Source organism: Malaya genurostris, chromosome 2 (genome assembly GCF_030247185.1).
Source record: "Malaya genurostris strain Urasoe2022 chromosome 2, Malgen_1.1, whole genome shotgun sequence".
Classification (NCBI taxonomy): Eukaryota; Metazoa; Arthropoda; class Insecta; order Diptera; family Culicidae; genus Malaya; species Malaya genurostris.
This window is the reverse complement of record NC_080571.1, coordinates 275,215,433-275,242,630: the sequence shown is the minus strand read 5'-3', so window position 1 is coordinate 275,242,630 and position 27,198 is coordinate 275,215,433. Positions and strand designations below refer to the sequence as shown.

The 27,198-nt window shown below is 37.7% G+C and overlaps 1 protein-coding gene across 5 annotated transcripts in view; it reads left to right on the top strand.

The window, feature by feature from the left end:
- LOC131430147 (receptor-type tyrosine-protein phosphatase-like N) overlaps nucleotides 1-27,198 on the top strand; it is an 83,993-nt gene that overhangs the window by 43,673 nt on the left and 13,122 nt on the right. For all 5 annotated transcript variants that reach the window (XM_058594871.1, XM_058594869.1, XM_058594870.1 and 2 more), the window contains 3 exons: nucleotides 21,915-21,968; nucleotides 22,313-23,699; nucleotides 23,776-23,859. In XM_058594871.1, the coding sequence (XP_058450854.1) occupies nucleotides 21,915-21,968; nucleotides 22,313-23,699; nucleotides 23,776-23,859 (1,525 nt within the window). The remainder of the gene's footprint in view (nucleotides 1-21,914; nucleotides 21,969-22,312; nucleotides 23,700-23,775; nucleotides 23,860-27,198) is intronic.

The following is a 27,198-nucleotide window of genomic DNA, read 5'->3' as shown; positions in this document are numbered from 1 at the left end:
TATTCTGCAACAGGTCGAGATACAATGGCTATTAAAATTCATCTCCCAAAAATTGTCTGTTCGAGAATCATATCATGTGCGAACTTGTTTTTTAAATATCATCGAGCAGAATGTTTGCTAGTGAACTTTTCACAACTGATTTTTTGTCATGCTAAAACACTTTTAGTGAGAATTGCGTTGTCAAGAAAATAAGTACTGAACTTTTCTGCCGTGAGTTATCTGATCGATGGTGTTTATTTTGTCTGAAGATCACTTGTGAAAAATTTCAAGTGCAAAAAATGGATCGAAAACCGTAAGATGGAATGTTTTGCTTTTTGCGTTCCGATGATTGGTTTCCAAGAAATGATGACACACAACAACAAATAGAACGAGTTTGAGCAGTTGTTTCCTGAGATATTGGAAAGAAAAATAGAGAATTTATTTTTCTATGAAGCCAAATATATGAACTTTTATCTGTAAAATGTATAAATTTAAAATATTGTTTAAACAATAAATGGAATTAAAAAACACGCTTTTTGGAGGAGCCAGGCCTTAAATAAATTACTGGCAAAATTTCAAATCAAGTCCTACACTGAACAAATTGATTTGAAAACTTTTATGTTCATATAAAAAAACACGGGTATCTTGGGGGCCTTTCTGGTCACAGACTGCCAGATTTATGGATTGAAATGTAAATAATAATACACACTAGTCATCAACTGTTGAAACGTCATCTGAAAACAAGAAAGACGCTTCAAAATAGTGCTTAGACTATTTAGGGCACCCCATCTCGATCAACAGAGCATAACAGGATTCTATCAAAATAATATATGATCTTAATATTTACATCTCATTATGATATAAATATGATTCCAAATCAGAAGCAAATATTAAGATTTTATTAAGATTATAGCAAGTGCAGATATTATATTAAGGGCCGTTATATTTGAGGTAAAACTATACTAGAGAATTGAGAAAAAATGAGAACCCGAAAAATGCTATGCTTCAATGAAGAGCAGTAACAAACATTGTTTTCAGTTTCACATACCTGAAGATGATTTTGAAAACAATAATTTGATATTTCATTTTGAAATGACGGGCTGAATTTTAAATTTTAAGATCGTAGTAATTCCTACTTAAATTGTGCAAAATTTTTGTTCAAATATTAATTTTAAATTGAAAATAAATATTTTTCAAGATGATTTTGCGCTTTTTCGCTTACGAACGAAGAAAGGTACGGCTAAAGCTTTAAATCTCGACTAAAAAATATTGGAAAAAGTGATATAGCATTCGACTCAGTTCATTGAATTCTGCAATGTTTCCTCAGATATGATTTTCACAAGCTTGGATTCAAATGAATGCTTGAATTCTTCAATTTTATCGGTGACCGATTTTTTTTTCCGAAAACACAGAGTGAGAAGTGTTAAAAATTTCAAAACGTCTTTAAAAGTGACGCTGCAATAAACGAAAAATAAAATCTAAACTCAGCTCAATACTTCTTCGATTTATAGGTGTTTTAGTTGCGACTTCAGTTTTACCGGACCCCGGATGCACTGTAAATAGAGAAAAAAAATCCTAAAAATATTCTTATCGATTTGTCTTTGTCGATTTGTTCTTGGTGCTGATGATATCATCATGGCCTAAAGCATACTAAAGTAATATCAAATCACTTTCACAATTTTTGGATTCAAAATCAGTAAAATCGAAATGATTTGATTTATGTCATCAATTATGAAGATCTGCAAATTGCAGATATCGCATTTTTTTTATAGTTGCACTATTTATGTACCATTTAATTCCACTATTTCACAGTCACGTTATTACACTTTCACAAAGTCACTATACTTTAATGAAGAATAACAAACGTTACAATACATTTTTTTTTCATTGCATGAACATTTTTACATTCATGAATCAGACAAAAACGATTTATCGCACCTAATACCTTCGATTTGAAAAGTTCAATCTATCCATATATGATTAATTTATGATAGTCTCATTTCGTAATATTTTGATTACTTCCAATCCGGAACCATGAGCTGGGATTCGAAATTTGCAATGTAGAGTTTGAAGCAATCGACCCGCATTATGAGACTTTCTGTTTAAATCATTTTTCTATGAGTCAATCTAGGTAGATATCAAACAATCAAACCGGTATTAAAAAAGTTCAATTTTGATGGTTTTTGAACATTACTTGCGGGGCTTCTGGATGCGGATATCGCAAACTAATGTGACTAATTGGCAATTGGCTCATCATCAATCATAAAAACTTGCTATTCGAATCGATGTTATATACACTTTTTCCGATTTTTCACTGTCTTTTAAACGAATTTTTATTCTAATCTAAATTTATGAAAATCGATTCAGCCATCTTCGGGTAAATTAAGTTCACATTTTAATCAAATATACCCACCAATTGACACAACGTGTATGTCACTACTTCAACTAACAATTCACTACTTCAACAGACAATTCACTACTTCAACTAACGAACGAACTGATTCGAATGTTATTTGAAAGTCGGCCCTCTTGGTAAAAAGAAGAAAAAACTGAAAAACTATCATTCATTAGTTCAGTTCTTTCCGTTCATTTACAACTTTTCTTCAGTACCAAAAAAAGCTTGCTCATAGTTCTAAAATAGCCCCTTTGTCATTCAGATGCCGGTTGGAAGGAAACGACGAAAGAGGTGGAGAGCGATTATTTTCGTAGCAATATGGACTTACACTAGTTATTATAGGGTAAGGGCTCCCTATTTCATCTCATTTGTAAGGACGTCGCCTTCAAACCCCGATTTAGCCACTAAAATCACTATAACTATTTCATATTACTGCTTCATTCGCCTTGCTCCACATTGAGAATTGATTCACATTTCTTGAAAATTTAACAAATATACATAAAACAGCTAAAACACTTATGATGTGTTCACTACTCTGCTCCTAATTCCATCTCAATGGATTTTTATCCATCCTATCGTTGATCTTTTATTCATCCTATAAATTAGCAATGGCGACAGCAATCAAAACAAAATATTCCACTATTACACTCTCAGGTTCAAAATGTCAGAATTCTTCTTAAAAACGGCCTAATGCCAACTATGAGACAACATACGATATTTTTAGAACCAATTTGAAATCATTTCAACGTTTAAAAATTTTTCGGTCGTTTCCGTTAGCTTTCGCTTTAAATTTAAAATTTTACTGTAAAGTTAATTTGGTGAACTTTAAATAAAAACTAAAATGTAATTGTTACTATTTATTCATTAGCCCTTCTTAAAACAAAATATAGATCCAGAGATGCCATTTATACAGATTTATCTGTACTGTATGTCAAGAAAAGACACTGTGTGTAACATTTTCTTATATTTAATTATAAAAAAGGTATTGCCAATGTAGTGTTTGAACAAATCACTTAACTCAGATTATACACGCGGTTATAAAATAATAGTGTTACTCTCACGGTAGCTCTCGACACACTGTCGTTAGGGAATCAAGGTTTGGTTTATTTCTCTATGACTGTCTCGCTCACTCCTACAACTCGGGTATCCTGCAGAGGTTCTGGCCCCCAGATCCGGTACGGCTTCAGATGACTCGCTGCCGTCGATGTCTTCTTCGTTAGGTTTAGAATTGGTTATTTTGTACGGTCCGAGGAACTCGGCTGCGTACTTCCTCCCTGGGCCATACTGGGTTCGCTTGATCACAACTACATCGCCGGTTTGATAGGTAGGTGCCTGTCGTGCTCGTAGATTGTAGTATCGCTGCTGATCAGACTGTGCCTTCTCAATAGCTCCTCTGGCTCTTGCTCTGATATCGCTCCGCTGCTCATCGAACTGTGACAAACGAATTTCCTCCAATAACTCACACAATCGTATATCTGACTCATGACGCATCTGTACGCCGAACATAGCCTCGAACGGAGATACAGTCGTGCTTTGATGAACGCTCGCATTTATCCATCGCTGTATATTTCCGACATGTTTGTACCACTTCGTAGAATCACTCACACTAAGTTTCGCTATGATCACTTGGTTTACTCGTTCTACTTGACCGTTGCCTCTTGGTACACCGGTAGTGATTTCTACGTGTTCAATGTTCTGATCTCCACAGTAATCCCGAAAATCGTTAGATGTAAACGCAGCTCCTTTATCACTCACGATTCGTCGTGGATTTCCAAAAAACTCACTTTGATTTCTCAGCCTCTGGATTACTTCGTTAGCGTTGGTAGTTTTAGTTGGATATATCCAGGTGTATTTTGTAAAAGCATCGACAACAACGAACAGATACTTGTACAATTTTTCAGTGGCATCCATTGGTCCTAAATGGTCCACGTGATACGTGTCAAAAGGTACGTCACCTTTCGGAATCGGGGCTAAAAATCCATCTATCTTTCCTCGTTTCCGACTCGCCAAAATGCACTTGACACAACATTCAACGTATTTTTTCGTTTTCTCTGTCAGGTTCGAAATATAATAGTCACGTTTAATCACCTCTTCGAGTTTTCGCGCACCAAAATGACCACTCTCATGCGCTTTACGAATTACTTCGCCTTGAAGCTCGAGGGGCACTACAATGACGTCACGACCATCAACCAATTTCATCAATAAATCATCACTCACAAAATAATCTTCGAAAGGCTGGGTCTTCAACAGCTCGATAATCACTCTCAATTTTTCATCTCTCTTTTGACCACTTTTGATCAATTCAATCATCGGATCACTAGTCGTCAGCATCACTGGTGCTCGACTCAGCGCATCCACATGTTTCATCCTGGTTCCTGCTCGATGTTCCACGGTATAGACATACTCCTCCAACAACAAAGCCCACCTTGTGACACGGTGTCCTAGCTGGTTCGTTTTCATTGTGTGTTGAAACGCCGCACAATCCGTCACAATTTTGAACGGAACTCCCAACAGGTAAACACGAAACCTCTGAACGGCTTTGACGACTGCTAATACTTCTAGATGGTATGCGCTATAATTTCTCTCCGCGTCCGTTGTTTGTTGACTCATATAGTATACCGGATGTAGTCTTCCATCATCACTCTTCTGTAGTAGCACTGCGCCGTACCCATCTATAGAGGCATCAGTATGCAACTCTGTCTCGGCAGCTGGATCGTATATTTTCAATACCGGATCGGACACAAGACACTGTTTCAGAGACTCAAAACTCTGTCGCTGAAGATCACCGAACTCATACCGTGCATCCTTCCTCAGTAAGGACGTTAACGGCCTTGCAATAATCGCATAGTTCGAAATAAACTTACGGAAGTAGCTCGTAAGCCCGAAAAAACGTTGTAACTCTTTCACATTAGAAGGCTCACGAAAATGCTTTACGGCACGAATTTTTGCGGGCGAAATACGATAACTGCCATTTCCAATGACGTACCCAAGATAGTCCACTTCATTTTTCAAGAACTGACATTTCGTCCAGTTAAATTCAATCCCATTCACTTCAGCTATTTTGAACACTTCTTTCAATGTTTCGATATTCTCGTCTTCGGTTTCGGACGGAATAATAGCATCATCCACATAAATCATCATTTGACCACTTCTAATTAAGTCGCGGAAAACATCTGCCACGAACCGACTGAAGCTCGCTGGACTATTGCACAATCCGAACGGAGTTTTCAAAAATTCATACTGTCCCGCGTGGGTAACGAAACTTGTATACTTTTGACTCGTCGCTTCCATTGGTACATGGAAAAAGGAATTCTTCAAATCGAGTGTTGTAAACACTTTCGCGGTTTTAAGTTTGTCAACTTGATCCTCGATGTTTCTCATTGGAAAACAATCTTTTACCATTTTTTGGTTTACCTTTCGGTAATCGACACACACCCTCATTGAACCGTTCTTCTTGGGAGCAAGTGCTACGGGGCTTGCATAATCACTGACACTTTCTCTAATGACACCGGCTTTGAGCCATTCATCAACGGTATTTTCGATGATCATTTTTTCTTTCGGCGCGAACCGTCGCGGTGTGACACGCACTGGAACATCATCTTGAAGAATGATTTTTGTTTCCACTCGACTCTTGACATCACTTTTTGGCACATATTTTCCGATCATTTCTCTAACAGTGTCAGCGTATCGCGGTGATACATCAATAACACTTTCATTTTCATCCTTCAAAATCAGCATCACCTCGTCTTCATCACACTCGCACACACTTTCCTTCTTCTTCTTAATTTTCACTCCTTCTTTGTTGATTTCTGCATCCAACTGGTGTAAGGCATCCATACCCAGAATAGCGTCATAGGACATACTGCTTTCTGGCACCACGTAAAATGGCATCTCCGAATAGTCCTCCGAATTAACACATACACCGATAATAATTTTGCCGCACGCTCGCGTTTTTGCTGCACCAAAACCACTAAAAACCATCGGACACTTGGTGAGCGTTGGCTCCCCGATTCGCTTGTATGCATTCTCACAGATTAAATTGTATCGACTTCCCGTGTCAAACAGTGTACGCAGCTCAACATTAGCTACGGTGATCGCGAGAACGGGCATTTTCTCTTCGCTGAGAATGTTCACTTCGGGCACATTTTCCTTCTTTTGCTTACACTCTTTCGCTCGATGTCCAAAATCAGCACAGGCAAAACACTTCGGTCCACGAGACTTCATATCGCAGTCGTTTGCATAGTGCCCACGATTTCCGCAATTATAACATCGTACTTCTTCGGTTGTGGACTCGGTCGCATCATTCTTGTCGGGAATTTTTGAAGTCTTTTTAACTTTGTCTCTCTCGAGTTTTAGGTTAGGTTTCACACTACCACGACTGCACTCTCGCGTTTGTGCTTTCATTTTCTCGTAATGTTTGATGCGAACCTTAAGCTCATTTATTTTATTCACTCCAAACAAACACACTTTATTCACCGGATCGTCGATTATACCCCGAACGATATACTCGCACACTGCTTCCTCGTCTATACCACCACGCTTCGCAATGTTTTGCATGTGGTAGACATATTGCAGAAACGTTTCGTCACTCTTCTTTTTGCGACTACGCAGTAACTCATGAATTTCCACGCTCGTTGCTTTATCTTCAAATTCTTCCTCTAGGGCCGCTCTCAATGTATTCCAGTTATTGAGCCCAGATGAGCTATGCACGAACAGCTTAGCCGTGCCCTTCAGTAATCGTCGACCGTAAACAAACTTTTGTACATCACTCCAACCAAAATTATCGCATGTGTCTTCGAAATCATCCAGCCACTCGCGCACATTACGATCGGAACGTTCACCAGAAAACTTTTCCAGGGAATCGCCAATGTCATGGAAAGTAAACTGCGACGACCGCACATTATCTTCTCCGTCTGTTGACATGTTGTCTATTTGCTTCAAATTTTTCGGTGTGAATGTTTTAGGATCTTCAGAATTTGTCACATTAACTGCAGCGCCGTCGTTGACTGTACCACTGTGTAGTATTCGTTGTACGAGAGTTACTTTTTTGCCACTGGTTAAAAGATCTCTTTCAGCACATATTTGTTGTAGTTGTTTCAGAGTAAGTTGCGAAAGCTGCTCTTCGCTTTCGGGCATTATTTACGCTGTATCGCTTTACATCTCACTAACACTGATCTGAACTCGCAGGGAAATTTGACTCTCAAACATCGTCATCCGTTGTGAGTTGAATCATCACTCTCGCAAAACAAAATGAGGAAATTTCTCCCTGATCTCACAACACTAGGCAATTTTTCGTTCGCTGGCCACGCAAGATGGCGTCTCGATTTATCGATCAAAATTCTCGAACTAAAATCGCTTCAAACAGGCAATCAAACACCTGGAGGCAATCCCGGTTGAGCCCCCATGTCAAGAAAAGACACAGTGTGTAACATTTTCTTATATTTAATTATAAAAAAGGTATTGCCAATGTAGTGTTTGAACAAATCACTTAACTCAGATTATACACGCGGTTATAAAATAATAGTGTTACTCTCACGGTAGCTCTCGACACACTGTCGTTAGGGAATCAAGGTTTGGTTTATTTCTCTATGACTGTCTCGCTCACTCCTACATGTATAGATTTTTGCGTTCGCATACTGATTTAAATCAAAGTACTTATTTTATAGAGATTTCCTTAATTTAATACAGATTTGTACAGATTCATAGAAAGTGAGAAGTAAAAAAATAGACTTGTCTCTCTGAGTATCTATTAGTATTTGATTGCAGTGATTCTTTAAAAGTTTATTAATCAACGGACAAATCACATGTTAAAGTGGAAAATTTTTATGCAGATAATTGATTATGATTAACATCATTTTATTAGTGAAAACAGATAGAGCAGATATAAACTTTCTATGGAACGTAATACATATTTTCTATAAAAAAATATCTGGCAACTCTGTGCACAGCCGATGAAACACACACACTTCACAGCGTTATGTTGACGTATAGTGGAATGAAACCAGAGCTACTAGATTTGCCACAATGGTTATTTCATTAGTATTTAACACGCTCTTTCTGGTAATATTCGAAGCCAAAACAGTTTTATTTAAATACTAATATCAATAATATAATTAAACTAATGTCACGGATACCAAAAACATACTTTTTGATAAGAATTTGAAGAAGAAAAACAATTTATTTTTTGTAACAATATGAGATAACTTGGCAACTTTGCGAAACCAAATGAGATGAAAACAAAGCGCAATCAAGTGAAATAAGTGAAAAACTTTCATCTCATATTTTTGAAGACTTTTATTGTTTGTCGGGTAATTTTTGAAGTTTGAAATCGTTAATTAAACAAGTGGCAAGTGAACATTACTAATTATGAAGCCATCCAGCATTCAATGGTAGTGTAATTTTGCGAAATAGTGATCATGTTTTGAAACGAATCGAGTAGTAGATGTTCAGAAACATGACGAACTGTGAATCTTGAGACGAAAATGTATCCTAAATTGAAAAGTGAGTTTATTTTAAATGAAAAAACGATAACCGAAGAACTTAAAACCATTTCTTTCAATAGGAAAGTGAGACAATAGCTTTTATAATCATTTTAAAACATTTCACAGTTTGGTTCAGGTAGGTTGTAAAATATTATTCATGTTCAAAGTAATGAGGTGAAGGGATGAGATGGAAATAGGAGCTCAGATGAAATAGGGAGCCGTTACCCTACGATGCTAATATATCCTTCCAACCTCAGTTGGTTCTTATGCCCCGATGCAATCGTAGTGTATGTTTGCAACTCAAAACTTCCCGGTTTGGAACCAGTCGCTTAAGTGTAAAAAAAGTAAAGTCTTGGCATTACATTCCTTCTGTGAAATTTGGCCTTTCTGCTGTTTCAACAGACATCGCAGCCGATTCTTAGTGTACAGAATCATTGCATGGCTAGTACTATGGATCCTACTGACACTAAGAATCCTTCCATGTCGGGGCTCGAACATACGACAACTGGCTTGTAAGACCAGCGTCCTATGCATTGAACCGACAACCCGGGACGCTTAACTGTGCATGACTTTTTTATGGCAAATCAAAACACCTAAAGGTATGCAATTTCATCTTACTTCGCGAAATCTATTTTTAGATTTGCACGTTAAAACTTTTTTCCCCGAAAAATAAGTAATAACAGCTGAAAAGTCGTACTAAATTTGTAACAAATTTAGATATAATATTGATATTTACATATCAAGGTTTGTAACCAATTTGTTATCACCTAGGTTAAATTGAGTTATAAATTTTGTTATTTTAACTATTAACTAGGCCAAGATTATGACTAATTTAGATAGAAAAAACGAAACAACCCCAGATACAATTTTGTTCTCCCTTGTAAATCGGGTAACCTTTTCAATTCGTAACATCTTTGACCCAAGTTTCCTATGAATTCTAATATACATGTTAATAACATTATTTAGTTGTATAATATACTCACATTGTAAGCAAAACAATAACGATTATTCAACTCAAAATTCGAAATATCTATTTTTAATAATTGGGTAAAACTATAAGCTTGAGACAGTGCTAAGTCTATTGGTCTAAGAACTGATATACTGATGAAGATTGCAAATAGCACACCGAAAAACTAGTATCTGTGTCTGTTACTATTTCGTCACACTACGTGCGAAATAGTAAAGATTTTATGGTGGAATTAAATGGAATACATTTTATTTTAAATCGATTAAGTTCATTCCACTAACTACTGATAAATGTAATTGCTTAGCAGAATATAATTTTAAAGATAAAATGCAATACATTCACTGATAGTGACCTTCCTAGAAGAGCTTTCGTTTACAATATATTTAGTCATGAAATTCAAAGAAGTTTAATTTTTAATTAAATAACCGAAAGAAGTCAAATTGGTTTCTCATTTCGTTCGAGACAAACGGTTTGCCATACTGAAGACGTGTTCAAAGTATCATGAAAATCAGAGAAAGTCGTTCGTGATTTTGCCACCTATTCTACTAACTTTTGGTGTTTGGTTATTTGACGAATCTTCTAACAGAATGGAGAGACAAAATAAAAACGGTTTAAATTAATATCAAAATGATTATCTACATTCAGGCTGTGTTCAAATAGAAAATTTTAATTTTGTCTCTTGAAAATAACCGACTAGACATCAACAATAACTGCGTTAGGTGTGATAGATAACGTTTTAGAATATTCAATCTAAGCAGGAAAGTGCTTCCACTATCACAGCTTTTCACATGCCAGCTTAATTCAATTAAATTTGCTACGTAATCTCATTTTAGAACGGCATTCTGTTCATCCTAAGCAGCGCACTATGCAGCCTGTAGTGCCGCATTTGGTATGAATGGCTTCATTTTTTTTTCATAAAAGTTTAAAAGTATTTTAAATAACATGGAGAATGACACAATAGAAGGTTCATTTATCAAAAAAAAAACAAAAACTGACAATGGTAGCGTAGAAAAGCGTAGGCAGATTGAAATAAATAATTTCTACCTTAGGCTCAACATTGATCGCTGTGTGAATAGAAATAACCTAGCACCGAGCACGGTTTGAGAGAATTACAAAATCCAATCAATTCGTCAAAAAAGCAACAATATAATGATGAAATTGGCGCTGTCCTTGCTATTTACGCATGCTGGAACCATTCCTCCCCATTCCCATGGGGTGTAAAACGAGCTATTTTTAGAAAACAGCGACTTAAACTCTTTCTGTTCTGCCCAGTTTGAGAGCTACCAGTTTACACAATTTACTCGACCAAGTTTCATCTCGTACCAAATTGGCTCTCTGCTTCGCACCACGAGTGATAGTGCAGCGGTATGGGAATGTGCCTGTCACTAAAACTCCAAAGCGTAGGTGTTGGGTAGTTACTAAAAATAGCACAATGAAAAAACGGTATTCTCGGGGCACACTCAAAACGGCGAGGAACAGTTCTGAATGCGTATATCGTGCTCTTTTCTGAAAACTGACTACATTTGGTGCGTGGGACGTGCTAGAACTCGTACCTGTGGGCTGTAATCGCAGACATTGCAGGTTGGCTAGTGAGCTTGAAGGAAGTATTGTCTCCTATGGAATTGTGAATAAGTGAATGCTGGGAAAACTGTCTCATTGAGGCTTCATTGATCAATAATGTTTTTTCAAAATCATGGAAAAATTCGTCGAATATTCTTATAATTTTCCTGGGAAGGAAGAACAGGCAGAGGAGAATAAAATTCGTGGAAAAAGGTAATAACAGTATAGATTCATTAGATTGCTGCTCAATAAATGAATTTACCCAGTAACCATTACAAGTCTTTCATATAGTTCATATAGCATGTTTTGACAGCAGACGTAATGGAGTGTGTATAGTTCGCTTTTATGTCTCGTTAGAAACAGTTAAAACCGACTGACGATATAGTTAATGGTATATATGAATAAACGTAGTAAGCTCGAGTTTTGGTAGGAAACGCGTTTCTTTTTTCGATAATCTTTCGACAACTTTGTTATTTTAATTACTAACGACACCAGACCAAAACAATAAAAAAATGCAATAATTCCAGTGGTTCGTGAGTCACATGCTGATTTTTGGATGTGAGGCTACGGCAAGGGATGTATGTATGAATTTTATTTATTTTATAAAGTGAAGTAAAGGTTTAAGTTGACAAACAAATATCTGTGTACTTTATATTTCATCTTCGATTCGTCAGTACATAACAGTTTATGTTGAACCTCATGTCTGCCTAGTGGTTTATGTTGAACTACTAGGTCACATAACAGTTCAACATAAACTGATATGTACTGACGAGTCGAAGACGAAACATAAAGTATAGAAATCGGTTATGTGCCCTATGCACAAAATAGGATAACCCCTAAATGAAATATTTGTGGTTCTGTCAAAACTTGGCTATTTTGAAAATTGTAATTTTTGACTTTGCCGAGTCAAAAGATCACTCATCCCTGGTTCAGTAGGATTCAAAACCCTGTCCCAATTGAGAACTTATTTCCGAATGTTATATGCTAGGATTTTGACGAAGTGAAGAGAATGCTTACAAATTCCATGCATGATGAAGTTAAAATATTTCAAGATGAATTCCAGCTTGTTTTGATTTTTGCAGAATACTCCAGTCTATTTTTGCTGTTCAACCAATCGAAAACTGATGATCTGGCAAGAGATTTGTAGTTCCGAAATTTCGAATAAAGTTTTTTTTCTTGATGTCTACACTGCAAATCGATTTTTTTTAGAAGAAATCGTTCATTGTGGTGCTATCCAAAATTAGGTCATTATCTACTCAAACTTTGACTTGATTTTAAAAAGTTGTCACGACAGCACTTTTGACAATCCTTCATTTACGTAAATATTAAGGTCATAACCTAAAAATGCGGAGATGCACTTTAGTTGATTTCGGGTAAGTTTTGGCCCAAAATTAGGTAGCGACTGGTAAGAGCGTATAACAGAATAAATGATTTTGCTCAATTGATTTGATATGTAGAAATTGTTTTGCAGTTACGTTTCCAACATTTCCAATGTGGCAATATACTTGAAGAAAAATCTTTGCTGTCGTTTAACCCTGAAATGATGGACTTTTTTCGAATATCCGGCTTGTAATGTGAAATGTATATTTATTACGAATAGTTTTCTCTGAAACCGTCGTTCAGGAAATTGATAGTAGTTTATATAAAAATAAGCCCTTTCGTTTAAATGTAAGAATGTGAAAATTGGGTCACTCATCTCTGAAAACCGATCCTTGGTAGATGTAAAAAGCAGACCAAGAACAAAATAATAACAAATTTTACTATCAAATCTTGTCTTGATGTTTCTGTGCTGTCATAGCGATACTTGATATTTTCTTGATATTTCATCGAAGGAATCAAGAAATCGAACAATATTTGTTCAGCACCAAAATTAGTTATTATCTCTTATTTCGTTTTTGATGAGTTATTCCAATTTCATTAAGTTCAGTTGATATTGAACATAAACTATTGAATAAACTGCATCAGAATCTGATAAAATAAATGTTTAGGATATAATTTTTCTCTAAATGCTAAAATATCAAATAGCTGGAAAATTCGTCGCCTATAAATATTTTGTTCTTGCGTTGATATTACAATGACAGATTTTTATATTTTGTTGGTATTTTCTCATTTAGAAGACTTTGTTATGATTTTTTATTTTTTAACTCTGATTTTTTATTTTTTAACTCTTTTAACTAAATAATGTTAATTTCTACCATGGAGATATTTGGTAATAACAACATTTGTTATTGGTTTGAAAATCACTTCTATCCGGGATGTGAGTACCACTTTGAAGTATTTGGTAACTATTTCCGGTATTTTTGGAACCAGCAAAACCAAAACAACCGACGTCAGTTTATTGAGTCATTCACTAACAAAACCATCAAAACGGAATAGTTTTGATCCTAGTTTAAAGTTCATTTACGTGTTCCGCAGTAAAAAGATTTTTGAAAAGTATGGAAATTACGTAACTCTTTTCACGAATGAAATCACAAATAACGTATTATTATTTTACGAACCAAATCCCAAATAACGTAAACTTTTTTACGAACCTGCTTCGTGAAAAGGGGTTCTGCATAGAATGAAAACGATTTCCGGATAATTAATATTCCATGGAAACCACTACAATATGGATATTTTTGGAACAGATTTGAAGAGTAGATTTCGGAAAACGATATCGATATCCAAGATGGCGACGTCCGGTCCATCGATATTCCTTAAAAAACCTTACAATATTATATTAGGTTTGATTAGTGGGAGCTGGAAAATTATTCTTGGGGTCGTTCCGAAATCCAAGATGGCGACTTCTGGTTTATAGATACTCACTGAAAACTGTTATAATTGGGATATTTTTGGAACAGATTTGATGACTAGATGCAAGAAAACGATGTTTGAGGTTGTTACGAAATACAAGATGGCGATTTCCGGTTTATCGATATTTCTTGAAAACCCTTACTCATATTTTCAAGGAATATTAACGAACCGGAAGTTACCCTCTGGCATTTTGGAATGACTCCAAATATCATTTTGCAGTATCTACTTTTCAAATCCGTTCCGAAAATACACATGTACACTTAGGTTTTTTTTAGGCGGGGAATACGTACCGCTTAGCTTCGAATTTCGCGTAAGAAACCGCGTAACTTCGGAAATCCGTGTAAAAAAACTCGTGACTTCGTAAATCCGCGTAAAAAAACCGAGGAAGTTCGGAAACCCGTGAAAAAAACGCGTAACTTCGGAAATCCGTCCAAAAAAGCCGCGTGACTTCTGAAATCCGTGTAACTTTGGAAATCCGTGCAAGAAACAACGCGTGACTTCGGAAATCCGTAAAAAAAACGTAATACTTTGGAAATCCGTACACAAAAACCGCGTGACTTCGAAAATCCGTGTAAAAAAACCTTGTAACTTCGGAAATCTGTGCAACAAAAACGCGTAAATTCGGAAATCCGTGTAAAAAAACCGTGTTACTTCGGAAATTCGTGTAAAAAAACCGTGTGACTTCGGAAATCCATGTAAAAAAACAAGGAACCTTGAGAAATCCGCGTAAAGGAACCATGTGACTTCGGATATCCGTGTAAAAAATCGTGTGACTTCGGAAATCCGTTTAAAAAACCCACGTAACTTAGAAAATCCGCATGAAGAAACTGTGTAACTTCTGAAATCCGTGCAAAAAACCGTGTGACTTCAGAAATCCGTGTAAAAACTACCACGTATCTTCGGAAATCCACGTAAAGAAACCATGTAACTTCGGAAACTCGTGCAACAAAAACGCGTAACTTCGGAAATCCGTGCAAGAAACAACGCGTGACTTCGAAAATCCGTGCGAAAAACCGCGTGACTTCGAAAAACCGTGTAAAAAAACCTTGTAACTTCGGAAATCCGTACACAAAAGCCGCGTGACTTCGAAAATCCGTGTAAAAAAACCTTGTAACTTCGGAAATCTGTGCAACAAAAACGCGTAACTTCGGAAATCCGTGTAAAAAAAACCGTGTTACTTCGGAAATCCGTGTAAAAAAAACCGGGTGACTTCGGAGATCCGTGTAAAAAAAACAATGAACCTTGGGAAATCCGCGTAAAGAAACCATGTGACTTCGGAAATCCGTTTAAAAAAATCCACGTAACTTAGGAAATTCGTATAAAGAAACCGTGTAACTTCTGAAATCGGTGCAAAAAAACCGTGTAACTTCGGAAATCCGTGTAAAAAATATCACGTATCTTCGGAAATCCACGTAAAGAAACCATTCAACTTCGGAAACTCTTGCAACAAAAACGCGTAACTTCGGAAATTCGTGCAAAAAACACGTAACTTCGGAATTTTGCGTGACTTCGGAAATCCGTGCAAAAAAATCGTGTGACCTCGGAAGTCCGCGTAAAACAGTTGCGTAACTTCGGAAATTAGCGTAACTACAGAAATCCGTGAAAAAACCCACGTAACTTCGGAAATCCGCGAAAAGAACCCGTGTGACTTCGAAAATCCGCGTAGAAAATCGCGCAATTTCGGAAATCCAGGCAAAAAAACGCATAACTTCGGAAATTTGCGTGAAAAACCGCATAGCTATAGAAATTTTGTTATACAAAATGTCTTAGAAATGTATGAAACGACGAGATCGGGTGTAACCTCGCAAAATATTTTGCGCAAATGTCGATAATTTTCTAAGTGTTAGAGATGTGACTTCAAAAAAAAAATATTAATGACACAAGATCTCGACGTTTCATGCTTTTTTAAGACAAAACAAGAAAACCGTATAACTTTGAAAATTCGTATAAAAAAAATGTTTAACTTCGAAAATCCGCATGAAAAAGCCATGTAACTTCGCAAATCCGTGTAATGTGAAACCGCATAAAAAAACCGCGTAAAAAACGACCTCGTTGTATTTCATACGGAATATCAATAAACCGGAAGTCACCATTTAGGACTTTGAATCGACCTAAAACACAGCTTTCCGCAATCTGCTCTTCAAACCCATTCCTAAAATACCTATATTATAAAAGTTTTGAAGAAAAATCAATAAACCGGAAGTCGCCATATTGGATTTCGGGACGACCCTAAACATTTTTGCCCGTCTCTTACCCATCAAATCCATTCTGAAACTATCCATATGGTAAGGTTTTGAAACATTCACTGCAAAAACTTTTTTAACGAACCAAATCACAAATAACGTAAACTTTTTTTTACGAACTAACTCGATTTACAAACCCCCGTTTAGTTCGTAAATGAAGGTTTCGGTGTATTGCGTTTATCGGATTACTGCCGCCTGATTTGTCCTGGTTCTCAAGGTTGTTTCTTAGTTTCGCATAAAACCGCTTTTCTGCTAAATTTACAAGAAGTTTGATAAATTGAAAATTTGCTGACGATCTTTTCTTCATTACCGTATAACAAAGCGGATTTTAGGTTTTAGTGAGAATCCTATCATTGTCTTGATCTTTTTAAAGGAAAAATTCAATTATGAATGGCTTAGACACCCACCGTTTGGCTTCGGTTCCGTAGGCATTAAGCTTCTTATTTATATTGTTTCTTCCATCGGAACACATCAAGGTGAAAACCCTAGGAAACTTTTTACGATACATAAACTCATTGTCCTTGATTTTTATTTTCATCCCGATTCATATTGCAGGAGTAGGGCGAGTCCATTTGCAGCCTAACCTAATTCCGTTGCAGTCCTTGATGAACAAATCTAAAAGTCATGTTTTCGGACAATCGAACCGAACGAATCTTACGCTCGGTTCACAATCACCATGAAATTTAGTTAAATCGAAATAGGCCCAAATTTTCTTGATTCAATTTTAGCGTTTCGCAAACCGACGTCGCGTGGGCGTTCGCCACGGTCGCTGTCCCATCATCGTCGCCTTCTATAGAAGATAAATGTTTCAATCTAGTCGAACGACGAATCGCCAGTATTTATCTATCATTTACGTGTGTTCAACACAATGGTGCCGATACGGTCTGTAAGAAGCGAGTGATTGGGCGTGTGGTTGGGTGTCTTTGGAGACATCGTCGACGGGAGAATTTACTGTGCCGGCCGTGTTAAGAGACTAGTGCTTTTCGACCCGTCCCGTAAGTGCTTCTGCCCCCTTTTCAAGTATGCATGTTTATTTATTGAAAACGAGCTAGCATCAGCATTCGCGAGACGTAAACGAATGTGTTATCCTTTCTGTTTCTGTTTCCGAATTGTGTACGAATTGGAATGTTCCAAGTATTTTTTGTGCAGATTTGTAAAATAAAACAAATGGTGAAGTGGCGCGGACAATTGGTTCAGTGACCTGAGTATCAAGTAGCTTTGGAGTGATTAGCATATTGAAAAATGGAACTGTTTCAGTATTACGTAAAATTTATGAGCACTAAAATTTTGTTTCCGAAGTTTTACGTAAACCATGTTTTAGCTGCCCTATATTTTTGATTTTCTTTCTTCGAATTATGTCGGGCTCAGTGTGTCTTTTCGAAACATCGGTGCAGCTCTTTCCAACGTATCAAACGGAACTAAATGTCATGCTTGAGCTATCCAGTTTAGATCTACCAAGTTGAAATGTTTTCAGTTGCGGCACTGTTGTTTGTTTGTAAACGGAAAAACAGTCTACAGATGGCATTATCAACGAAATGTACCATTTGCCTGTTCCTCCCACATTCCACCCACGGACGCTTGGGAACGCAGCAGTAGTGAGCTTTTCTCTTGACGTCATCGAAACTGCGAGCAGTCGCACAAGTGCTCGCTTGTGCCTGTGTATACAATGCAGGTGTCTGCAACGGCTTCCATGGTACTGAAACCGACAACCGGAGCGCCATTCGACTTTACACGACCTCATACCGCATTACTCCTGGCAGCAGGATTACGATTCGGATCCATCAGTCTATCCATGGTTTGAGGGTTTGGTTCCAATTCCCTTGTATAGAATTGCATTGTAAATGCCAGGATATATTTGAATAAGTGCCAGATAGTTATCGGAACTATCCTTTACCGGTCACTAGAGCGCTATGTTGTATGTTGTATTACTTGAATCAAGTATGCTTATACATTTGAAACCGAGCTAATCTCAAAATAGTGAAGAGGCATCAATAATGTCACACGCACGCATCGTAGATGCAAAGTAAATCAATGATGCTGTCGTCACTCGTACCAAATTCTCCTACCCTTGCCTTTTGATATTGATGTTAAGTACGATTCAGACGAACCGTCAGCTCCCGTAAACGGGTCGAAAGGTCAACGGCACTTCAACCGTCATGCTAATTCACACGAACTGCCATCATTGAGGTGTCCGTCACGTCATTTCGCAACATAAAATAATGAACATAAGAAATGTATCGAAAAGTAGTTAGCAACATTGATTATTGAATAAAAAAGCGAAAAAAAACATATTTTGACATCAGGTTTCGATATACACTGAGGTCTTTTTTTATGCGGTATTTTTTTATGCGGTTTTTTTTACGCGACTTTTTTTATGCGAATTTTCAGAGTTATGCGGTTTTTTTTATGCGAAGTTTCAGAGTTATGCGGTTTTTTTATGCGAATTTTCAGAGTTATGCGGTTTTTTTTATGCGGTACGTAAATTCGCATAAAAAAAGAATCAGTGTATTGTAGAAAAATTACATTTTTATGCATTTCACTGATTATATTGAAGAAAATCCTAGTTTCTGTGAAACGCTCGCACTTTGGACTTGAAATTCTTCATTAAATTCTTCACAGTTACTTTTGTGACTTTCCTGGTGGCAGCTGTCCACGTTTTTTTAACTCCTGCATATTTTGGGACACTGTACCTTCCTTCCAAAAGTGCCCCTTGACAATTGCCCAATACCTTTCAATTGGCCGAAGATCCGGGCAGTTCGGTGGGTTGATGTCCTTTTCCACGAATTGTACTTTTTTTTGACAACCACAGTAGAACGGAGTTGGCGTAGTGGGCTGAAGCCAAATCCGGCCAGAAGAGAGGAGGAGCCCTATGCTTTCTGTACAGTGGCAGCTTTCTCTTCTTCAAACATTCTTCCTCGTACACCTTGGCGTTAATTGTGCCCTTCGTGAAAAAAATCGACGACCGCAAACCACAGGTACAAATTGCTTGTAAGACCAACACCTTCTGCCCAAACTTTTTCATCGTCACCGTGGTGTCAGCGTCGTCCAGGTCCTGGTACACCGATTTCGTATAATATTGCGATCCGGGCAGCGCTCGAGAGTCTTCCTTGGCGTAGGTTTCGTCGTCGATCAGGATGCATCCGTCTTTATTCTGTAGAATCCGGTTATACAGTTTTCGAGTTCTTGTTTTGGCCTGAACTTGCTGTACCAGGGACTTTTTCAGCAGCTTCTGTTTCTTGTACGTTTTCAGGGAGTTCCGAACTTTGTTCCGTTGAATCATCCCGATGCTGGTGTTGCACTGCTTGGCCAAATCCCGCGTTGACGCTGATGGGTTTTTCTGATGTACTCAACCACTTTTAGGTCAAGGCCGGGCTGGCTGGGACCCGTTTTCCTACCGGATCGGGGCAAATCTTTCATGGAAAGGGTCTTACCGAACTTCTCGATAATATTTTTGACACTGGTGTGGTGCACTTTCACCCGTTTTGCAATTTCGTTGTACGTGACACCACTTTCTGAGCACCAAGTGTGCAGAATTTTCTTTCGCGTTTCCGGATCAATTCTACTCATCATTGAAACGATAAACCGTACCGAAACCAATCGATTGCGCAGCTGTTATTGATATGTAAACAAACATGTCACCGCAAAACACGCTGCAAAAAATGAAGCCATTTCAGAGTAATAACTGTTGGAATGTTGCTAACTACTTATCGATACACTCCTTAGATCTTTTAGTCTCTTCAAAGTAGTACTTCTGCGTATAGGGAAATTATGCGATTACTGTGAAAAAACCTTTTGAAACGAAACTCACTTTTCTAAAAGACGGCTAAATTCGATTGTGTTGACATACAATATATGCCTTACGTAGTTGCATACGTACCACTCACACGCCATTCCGGATACCGGGGAAAAATTCCGCCATACTTTTCTTTCGATGTAAGGAACTTCACCGTACTGCGACATGTTTTCCCGAACGTACTGATCGCTGATCTGCGGGGGAAGGTCATGCACGCGTACTTCTATTGCATTGTCCACCATGTACACAGGGTTTTTATATTTAACATTGTCATGATCAACACCTCGTTGGTAACCGGAGCAAATGTAATTGCATCTCTTTCACGTTTGAACATAATGTACACACAGTTAGACGCCTTGTTGAATTAAATATCACTTATACTATTAGCGTCTAGATGCATACGTTTTCAAAGTAAGATTTCAATTTCATTAGCTGTTGGTCTAACTTTGCAGCGCATGAAATCTATACAAATTGAATTTGGCCTTGTAGGCCAAGTTTCAGGCTTTGTAAAATCGTATCTATTGTTCACTACACTGTATTGTCTTTGTTTCTGTTGTCTCGACCGTAAACGATTTTCGACCGTTTTGGATGAGATGCGAGCACGAACTGTAAAGATGATTTTAATAACTGATTCAAAATAAAAATAGAGCCAAAAACTAAAACAACGCTTTTTAAAATTTGTTGTTAAATTGGTAGTTTTAAATTTTTGAAAAAGGAAGATTTTTCACTATTACGTTAGTATCATAACGAAATAGGTTTTTCTCGTAGTGAAATCCAAAGGAGTTGTTGACATAAGCCACGGTTGTTGACATAAGCCACGGCGAAAGTCACAATAAATTTTGAAACGATACGGTTCCAGTTTCCGAGGACCATAATTTTAAAACTCACTATAAATAGCATAAGTAGACTCGAATGACAAAGTGTTCTGATCACGCATACCATTAAAAGGACTCGACTAAACGACACTTATGCTAGAATAGATTAATTTGAATAAGTGCATCTCAAAAATTATCGAACAACTTCAGCTACAGGTTCTAAGTAGGTTCATGCCAAATTCGTGCAAGTCCTGTTAACAGTTTGACTGATTAAATTGAATTAAATGTTGATTCAGATAAGCATCTTTGAAATTCCATGTTATCAACTCTCCGAATCAATCAATTGATTATAATGAGCTTATTTGCTCGTCGGTGGAAAAAAATCCAAATTAATGGAACCCATCGTTTGCGTCCGTTGGTGTGCTCTCTTCGCCACACTGAAAGCTTATTTCGACGTGAACATTTCATAAGGTCACATAAACCGATGAGAGTTTCTCTTTGTTTACTTTCTCTTCTGATAACAGCTTCTTAATTTTCAAACTTATTCACAAAATATTCGTATAGAACGACAATACAATTTTTACAATATTTTTGTAACAGTACCAGATATGTACACTTGTATAATAACGTTGGAATAAAAAGTAAACAAAAAGAATCTGTCAATTGCTTTTAGACCCTTCTGAAATGTTTACATCAATATCTGTTCTCTATCTCATCCTGGCAACTAGCAAAAAAAACGCCTCCACATTGAATAAAATTCGGTGTCGCTACTCGTGCGTGAAATTATTATCGATTCGATATTACTCGCACTTTCCACGATTGCAAGGAAATTGATTTCGATTCTGATCCGAGTATTTCTGTTTGTTTTCCTTCTTTTTTTTTCGCAGGATGCCTCTTCGCCGAGACACTCTGCGTCGAACATCTCGAGTGGTGCTACGATGGTAGGTGTTACCAGCAGTATATTCTGTTACAGAGCATGAAATGTTTTTTATCATTTTTCCCGTCGCGGTTATTTGCATAGCATTTTTCGCATGATGACAATGTACAAGGAAAATTACATCTTCCCACGCCCTGCTGTAGCGGTTGGTGGGAAAGCTTATAATTGGTCATTTTCCTGTGTTGTCAGTCATGGTCATATTAATTTACTCACCGTAGAAAAAAAATAATCGTTATTACAGAATGCAATTAGTATTTATCTCGTTTCCAGTTTTAATAAGTTAACACAGTTAGAGAGCTTTCGCATTAAAGTGTAACGGATGGCAAATAACTAATCGCTGCATTTCAGATTTCGTATTCGGCAAGTGTCTTCCACAATACGGACTGGAACCGGAAGAACTTTTCCGGGAGCCGCTCGATGAAGATCAATCTCGGTTTTTGGCGATTATGCTGGAGGATCTGCAAGGAGCTGGTTTGGGTTGGGAGCACCCATTCACTCAGTGCCGTATGCAGGGAGCCCTCTTTGCAATGCGTTCCAATACGGAAATTCCTCGGAACCTGTGTGCTAACCTAGCCCCAGATCCAGAAGTACTTGGCCCACAAAGCCCGTTAGCATTTGTTCGTTTCACCCCCCCAAACGATGAATACGCTGATGAAGTGTACTTTCCTCCGCTAAAGAAGTCATCATCGTCTGCACATTCTCCATCGTTCTATCCGTCTGCTTTGCGCACCGTGAAGAAGTCTCCGAACATAGAACTCCTTGCGGAACCTCTTGTACCTATAATTCCGAAATATCATCACACGCCAATTGTAGAAGAGATTGAACCTATGCCATACCCAATTATATCACCTGTCATTGATCAACAACAAGAAGAACGGGAACGAAGTCGTCTTCGCGAGTTACGAAATCGAGCAGCTCTTCGTCGGATGCTACAGCAACTGGAGGTTAGTAATTTGGAACCCCAACGCTATCCTAGTCCTGACGTCACCGACTATCTCGACGATGTGGTTCCTAACGAGATCGAACTCTTCAATATTCGAACCAAACAACCAACTTCACTCAACGAGAAACGCGATCACTCGATTTTCAAAGAGCAGAAAGCCGATATTGATGAGGAAAAAGCCCTGAAAAAGTTAGTGGAAAAGCTGACTCCTCTGGATGATCCCGATTACACTTTCATAAACCCTAAGACTACTTCATTCCGGGAATATGCCAACAAGCATCATATTCCCAAGATCTCCAATTTTGCTCCCGAAAATGTCAATGATCCCGTCAACAATAAAGACACTCCCAATCTGGACAAGTTCTATAATCCTGCCCATCACCATCTGAATGATCTCAACGAATTCCCCAGCACGTTCCGTGAGGATGCCCAGTATGCCCCGTCCGAGGCGGGTCTCTACACCGAGGGTGGATTCGTCTACGTACCGAAAACGGGCACGACGAAGGGTAAAAATGAAGCGCGCGCCTTACTGGACAACATCCTCGGTTTCACCCGTCACGAGCGATTGGATGTGAAGAAACCGGGTCCCCCGGCAGGTCCACCGCCGTCGTCACCATCGGTCAGTGAAGTGCCGCAGGAAACGTTGCCCAGCAGCAGCAGCAGCAGTAAACAGGAGCCGGACGACGATTCCAAGCGGCCCAAGTCGAAAAAGGAATTGCACGTTCACACCGATGATAACCATGCTCCACATTCCGTCGATACCGAGTATGCACACGTGATTTTGAAAAATCCGTAAGTTCCATAATTCTGTACGCGAGCTAACGAATCCACCGGCGCTAATGCTTTCAATTCTGTCTATTTGTTTTAGGATTGATAACTGGAAAGATGGATCCCGGATCGTTACCGCGCTGGCTGAATTACTGAACATGCAGGGATATTTCACACATCCAAGGTAGGTGATTCATCTACATCGGATTAGTTTGCAAAGCAATTGCAGAAAATAACAGCACAAAAAGATGTCAAAATCAGGATTGACATACTCCGAATTTAATTTAGCTTTGCACTCGCCTTCCGTATGTTTTGCACGGATGTAGACACCAATTCTAATTAAGTCTGATTATCAAAAAGAGCTAATGGTCTTTTGTTCAAATATTTCTTCAAATCTTTGTAAATCGGAAACTGTCAATTGTAGAAAAATTGTGTCGACCAACCCAAATCAAAATATCGAAAAGCACAACTTTTCTTTTTAGCTCAGAACTTCGAATTTAGTGCACATTATGCGGGCATCTATACATCGATGGAAAGCTAAAGTCCCTGGCTAACAACTGATTAAGAAACTAAGTTGATTTATTTGATTGAAAAAAAAATTGTTATCAATTAAGTAAAGCGATAAATTTTGGCCACTTTAAAAAAGGTGTTCGGTTACCGGCACCCCAAGAAATTTCGCTAAAAATAGAAAATTATAAGTAAAGACTGGAGCTATTTAAAGGAAAAATAAGAATTTATTCTTTTTGGAAGCGTTTTTGACAAAAGTCTTCATTGTCTGCTTGTGACTTCGCCTTGGCTCTCATGGTCGAATATTTGGATGGTGGCGCCTTTGGTTAAAATTTGGCCGGTCTTCAACGTTTTTTCTTATCCGGAGCATCTGCTGTATGAGCAGCAGATGTTTGTCTCGACAGCAGCCTGCATATCACAGATAATTTTTCACGATTTGTCGAAAAAAATGGGGTGCCGGTAACCGAAATTGGTAATCATTTTGAAAATGACAAAAAAAATTTTGATAGCATCCGCAAATAAGTCAGAATCTATCTGCTTTCTGTCAAAAGTTACGGTGGGGTGCCGGCAACCGAACACCTTCCCCTACATAGCTGTTATATCTCAACCTTTTGCAATACACAAGATGAATAAATTCACCGATGAACAAAAAACTGGATCATTATGAAATTGTTCAATGCGCGTAGGGTGGTTGAAATGAAAAACATGCTAAATTTTTAGTTCTTGCAATTTGAAGCTCAATTGATAAGTGGGTCAATAGTGATGATGTATTGGAAATTCATTAAGCAATACTGTGGTGGTGGAGTAATATCATGTATCAATAAAAGCAGCAAATGCTGCTGTGAGTGATAATAGTTACAATAATAAAAAAAAAAACAATAATAAAAACGTGCTTGATCCACCTAGCAGTGAGATGATAACTTTTTTATCGATCCGAATGTGTTTTTTGAATAAATATTCTTCTCATGAAATTATCACTCATTACCCTGTAATTTCGAAGCTGCAAACTGGGTCGAATTTGAATCTAAACGTGTGACAATCGATTGAACATTCCATGAGATGTCGAAGTAAGTTCCAGTTTAGAGTTATTTACGGTGCTTCCAGAGCCGGTATTCAGCAACCAGCATAATCCAAAACGATTCGTATGGAAAAAATATGACGAATAAATTGCAATAGTTTCGAGTCCAATTTTGAAGCTTTTTGCATTTGTCGTCTTCTATATCGATTTGAATTTTAAAAACTCATCACCTGGTAATTCCAGAATCGGAAGTAAGAGTCCGATAAAATTAATTAATTTTGTATGGGACCATAGATCCTTTAATTTGAATTTTTGTTTTTGAAATTCGATCTGGCCTTTTTTGAGAAAACGATTGAGCTTTGAGAAACGATTCAATACTGGAACCGGAATTCTAAATTGGTGTATTCGAAGTCAGTTAAATTCACCTGATGAGCTATAGTTTACATTTGATTCAAAATGCTTGAAAATCAGTGTAGACATCTTTGAGAGATCGTAGTGCGAATTAAAGTTTTGGGTACCTTCCGAATCGAAAACTATCCAAATCTGCAAACCCGATAAACTTGATTAATTTATGTGAAATGGACACTTTTATACTAATCCGCATGTATTCCTTAAACCGGAAGTTCTTCCGGAAGCCATTTTCGAGAAAAATAAGTTACACTATTTTAATTTCGTTTCACAAATCATCCTCCATCCAATTCTGGAACCAGAAGTCGGATAAAAACGTAATTCAGGAACTTTGTTTGGGAGCATACGACTTTTCATATAAACCTGAGTTTGTAAAAAACGGTTGAGTAATCTCCGATAAAATTGAGTGACATTATTTTTCACGCACGCATTTGCTGATCTCGACGAACTGATTCGAATGGTATATGGGTGTTATGTTCTTCCGGCATTTATTGCTGTAAGTAGTATAAATCAATTTAATTATGAAATTACTTCCAACTCGAAAATGCTGCCATCATCTGGTTTACATATGTCATATTCGAACGATTATGTCGACAAAAACGAACCGTTCTAAAATGCTGCACACAGTCTTTTAGGTACTTGGAAAAAATTGTATGTTACAGTATGAAAAATCGTGTTTCACATAGCTTCCAAGCATTGCTTTGTCATACAGCGCTCAAAACTCCTACTACTGGAATAATGCGAAAAGTCGCTTACACAAAAATATCGATATTTCCGTTAAAATGGACGGATTTTGACAATCTATGGCTTGTCGGATAGCTATTACCGTGCGGAATCTAAGTCTAAAAACATATTCTGTTTTTAAGGTCAATTGTGACAGATATTGTGAAAATTTTGACATAAAACTTCGTATAACTCAAAAAGTGAACATACGATCTCAAAACCATTCAATAGCGTTCTGGGTGACGGGAAGACCTTTCATTTGCGACTGGTTTGATACACATACAGACCCACACACATACACACACGGACATTTGGTCAGTTCGTCGAACTGAATCGATTGGTATACGACACTCCGCCCTACAATTTTTCTAAAGTTTGAGCGTATTCTATAGCTATTTTTTATATATAAAAAAAAGTAAAACCTATCACCACGCAGGTTATGCTGCTGAATGGAAAATATCACCCTACTTAGCTTGAATATCATACGCAGAAGTAACAGGAGCGCAGATTATCGCTACACCAATTCAAACGTTCCATTCAAACACTGCGCCTGCTGTGTGTTGGAGATATGGAAAATCCTGCGCTCCTGTTTACTTTTATAATTCGAATTCATGCCAAATAGCGTTTTACTGGGTCTAATCTAAATAAATTAGTGCAATCAACCTGCTGCAATTAAAACAACCTTTCGTCTCTATAACCACTATTTGGAATGTGGACAAAATATTGTGCATCGAAAATATCGCAGTCATTATTCAGTCAGTAGCGATTCAGTTGCAGCTTTTGTATATCGAAAACATTTTGAGGGCGTTCTAGTGTTCTAGGTGGATACCATTTGTTCCAACTGGTTCAATGGAATTTACAGGTTTC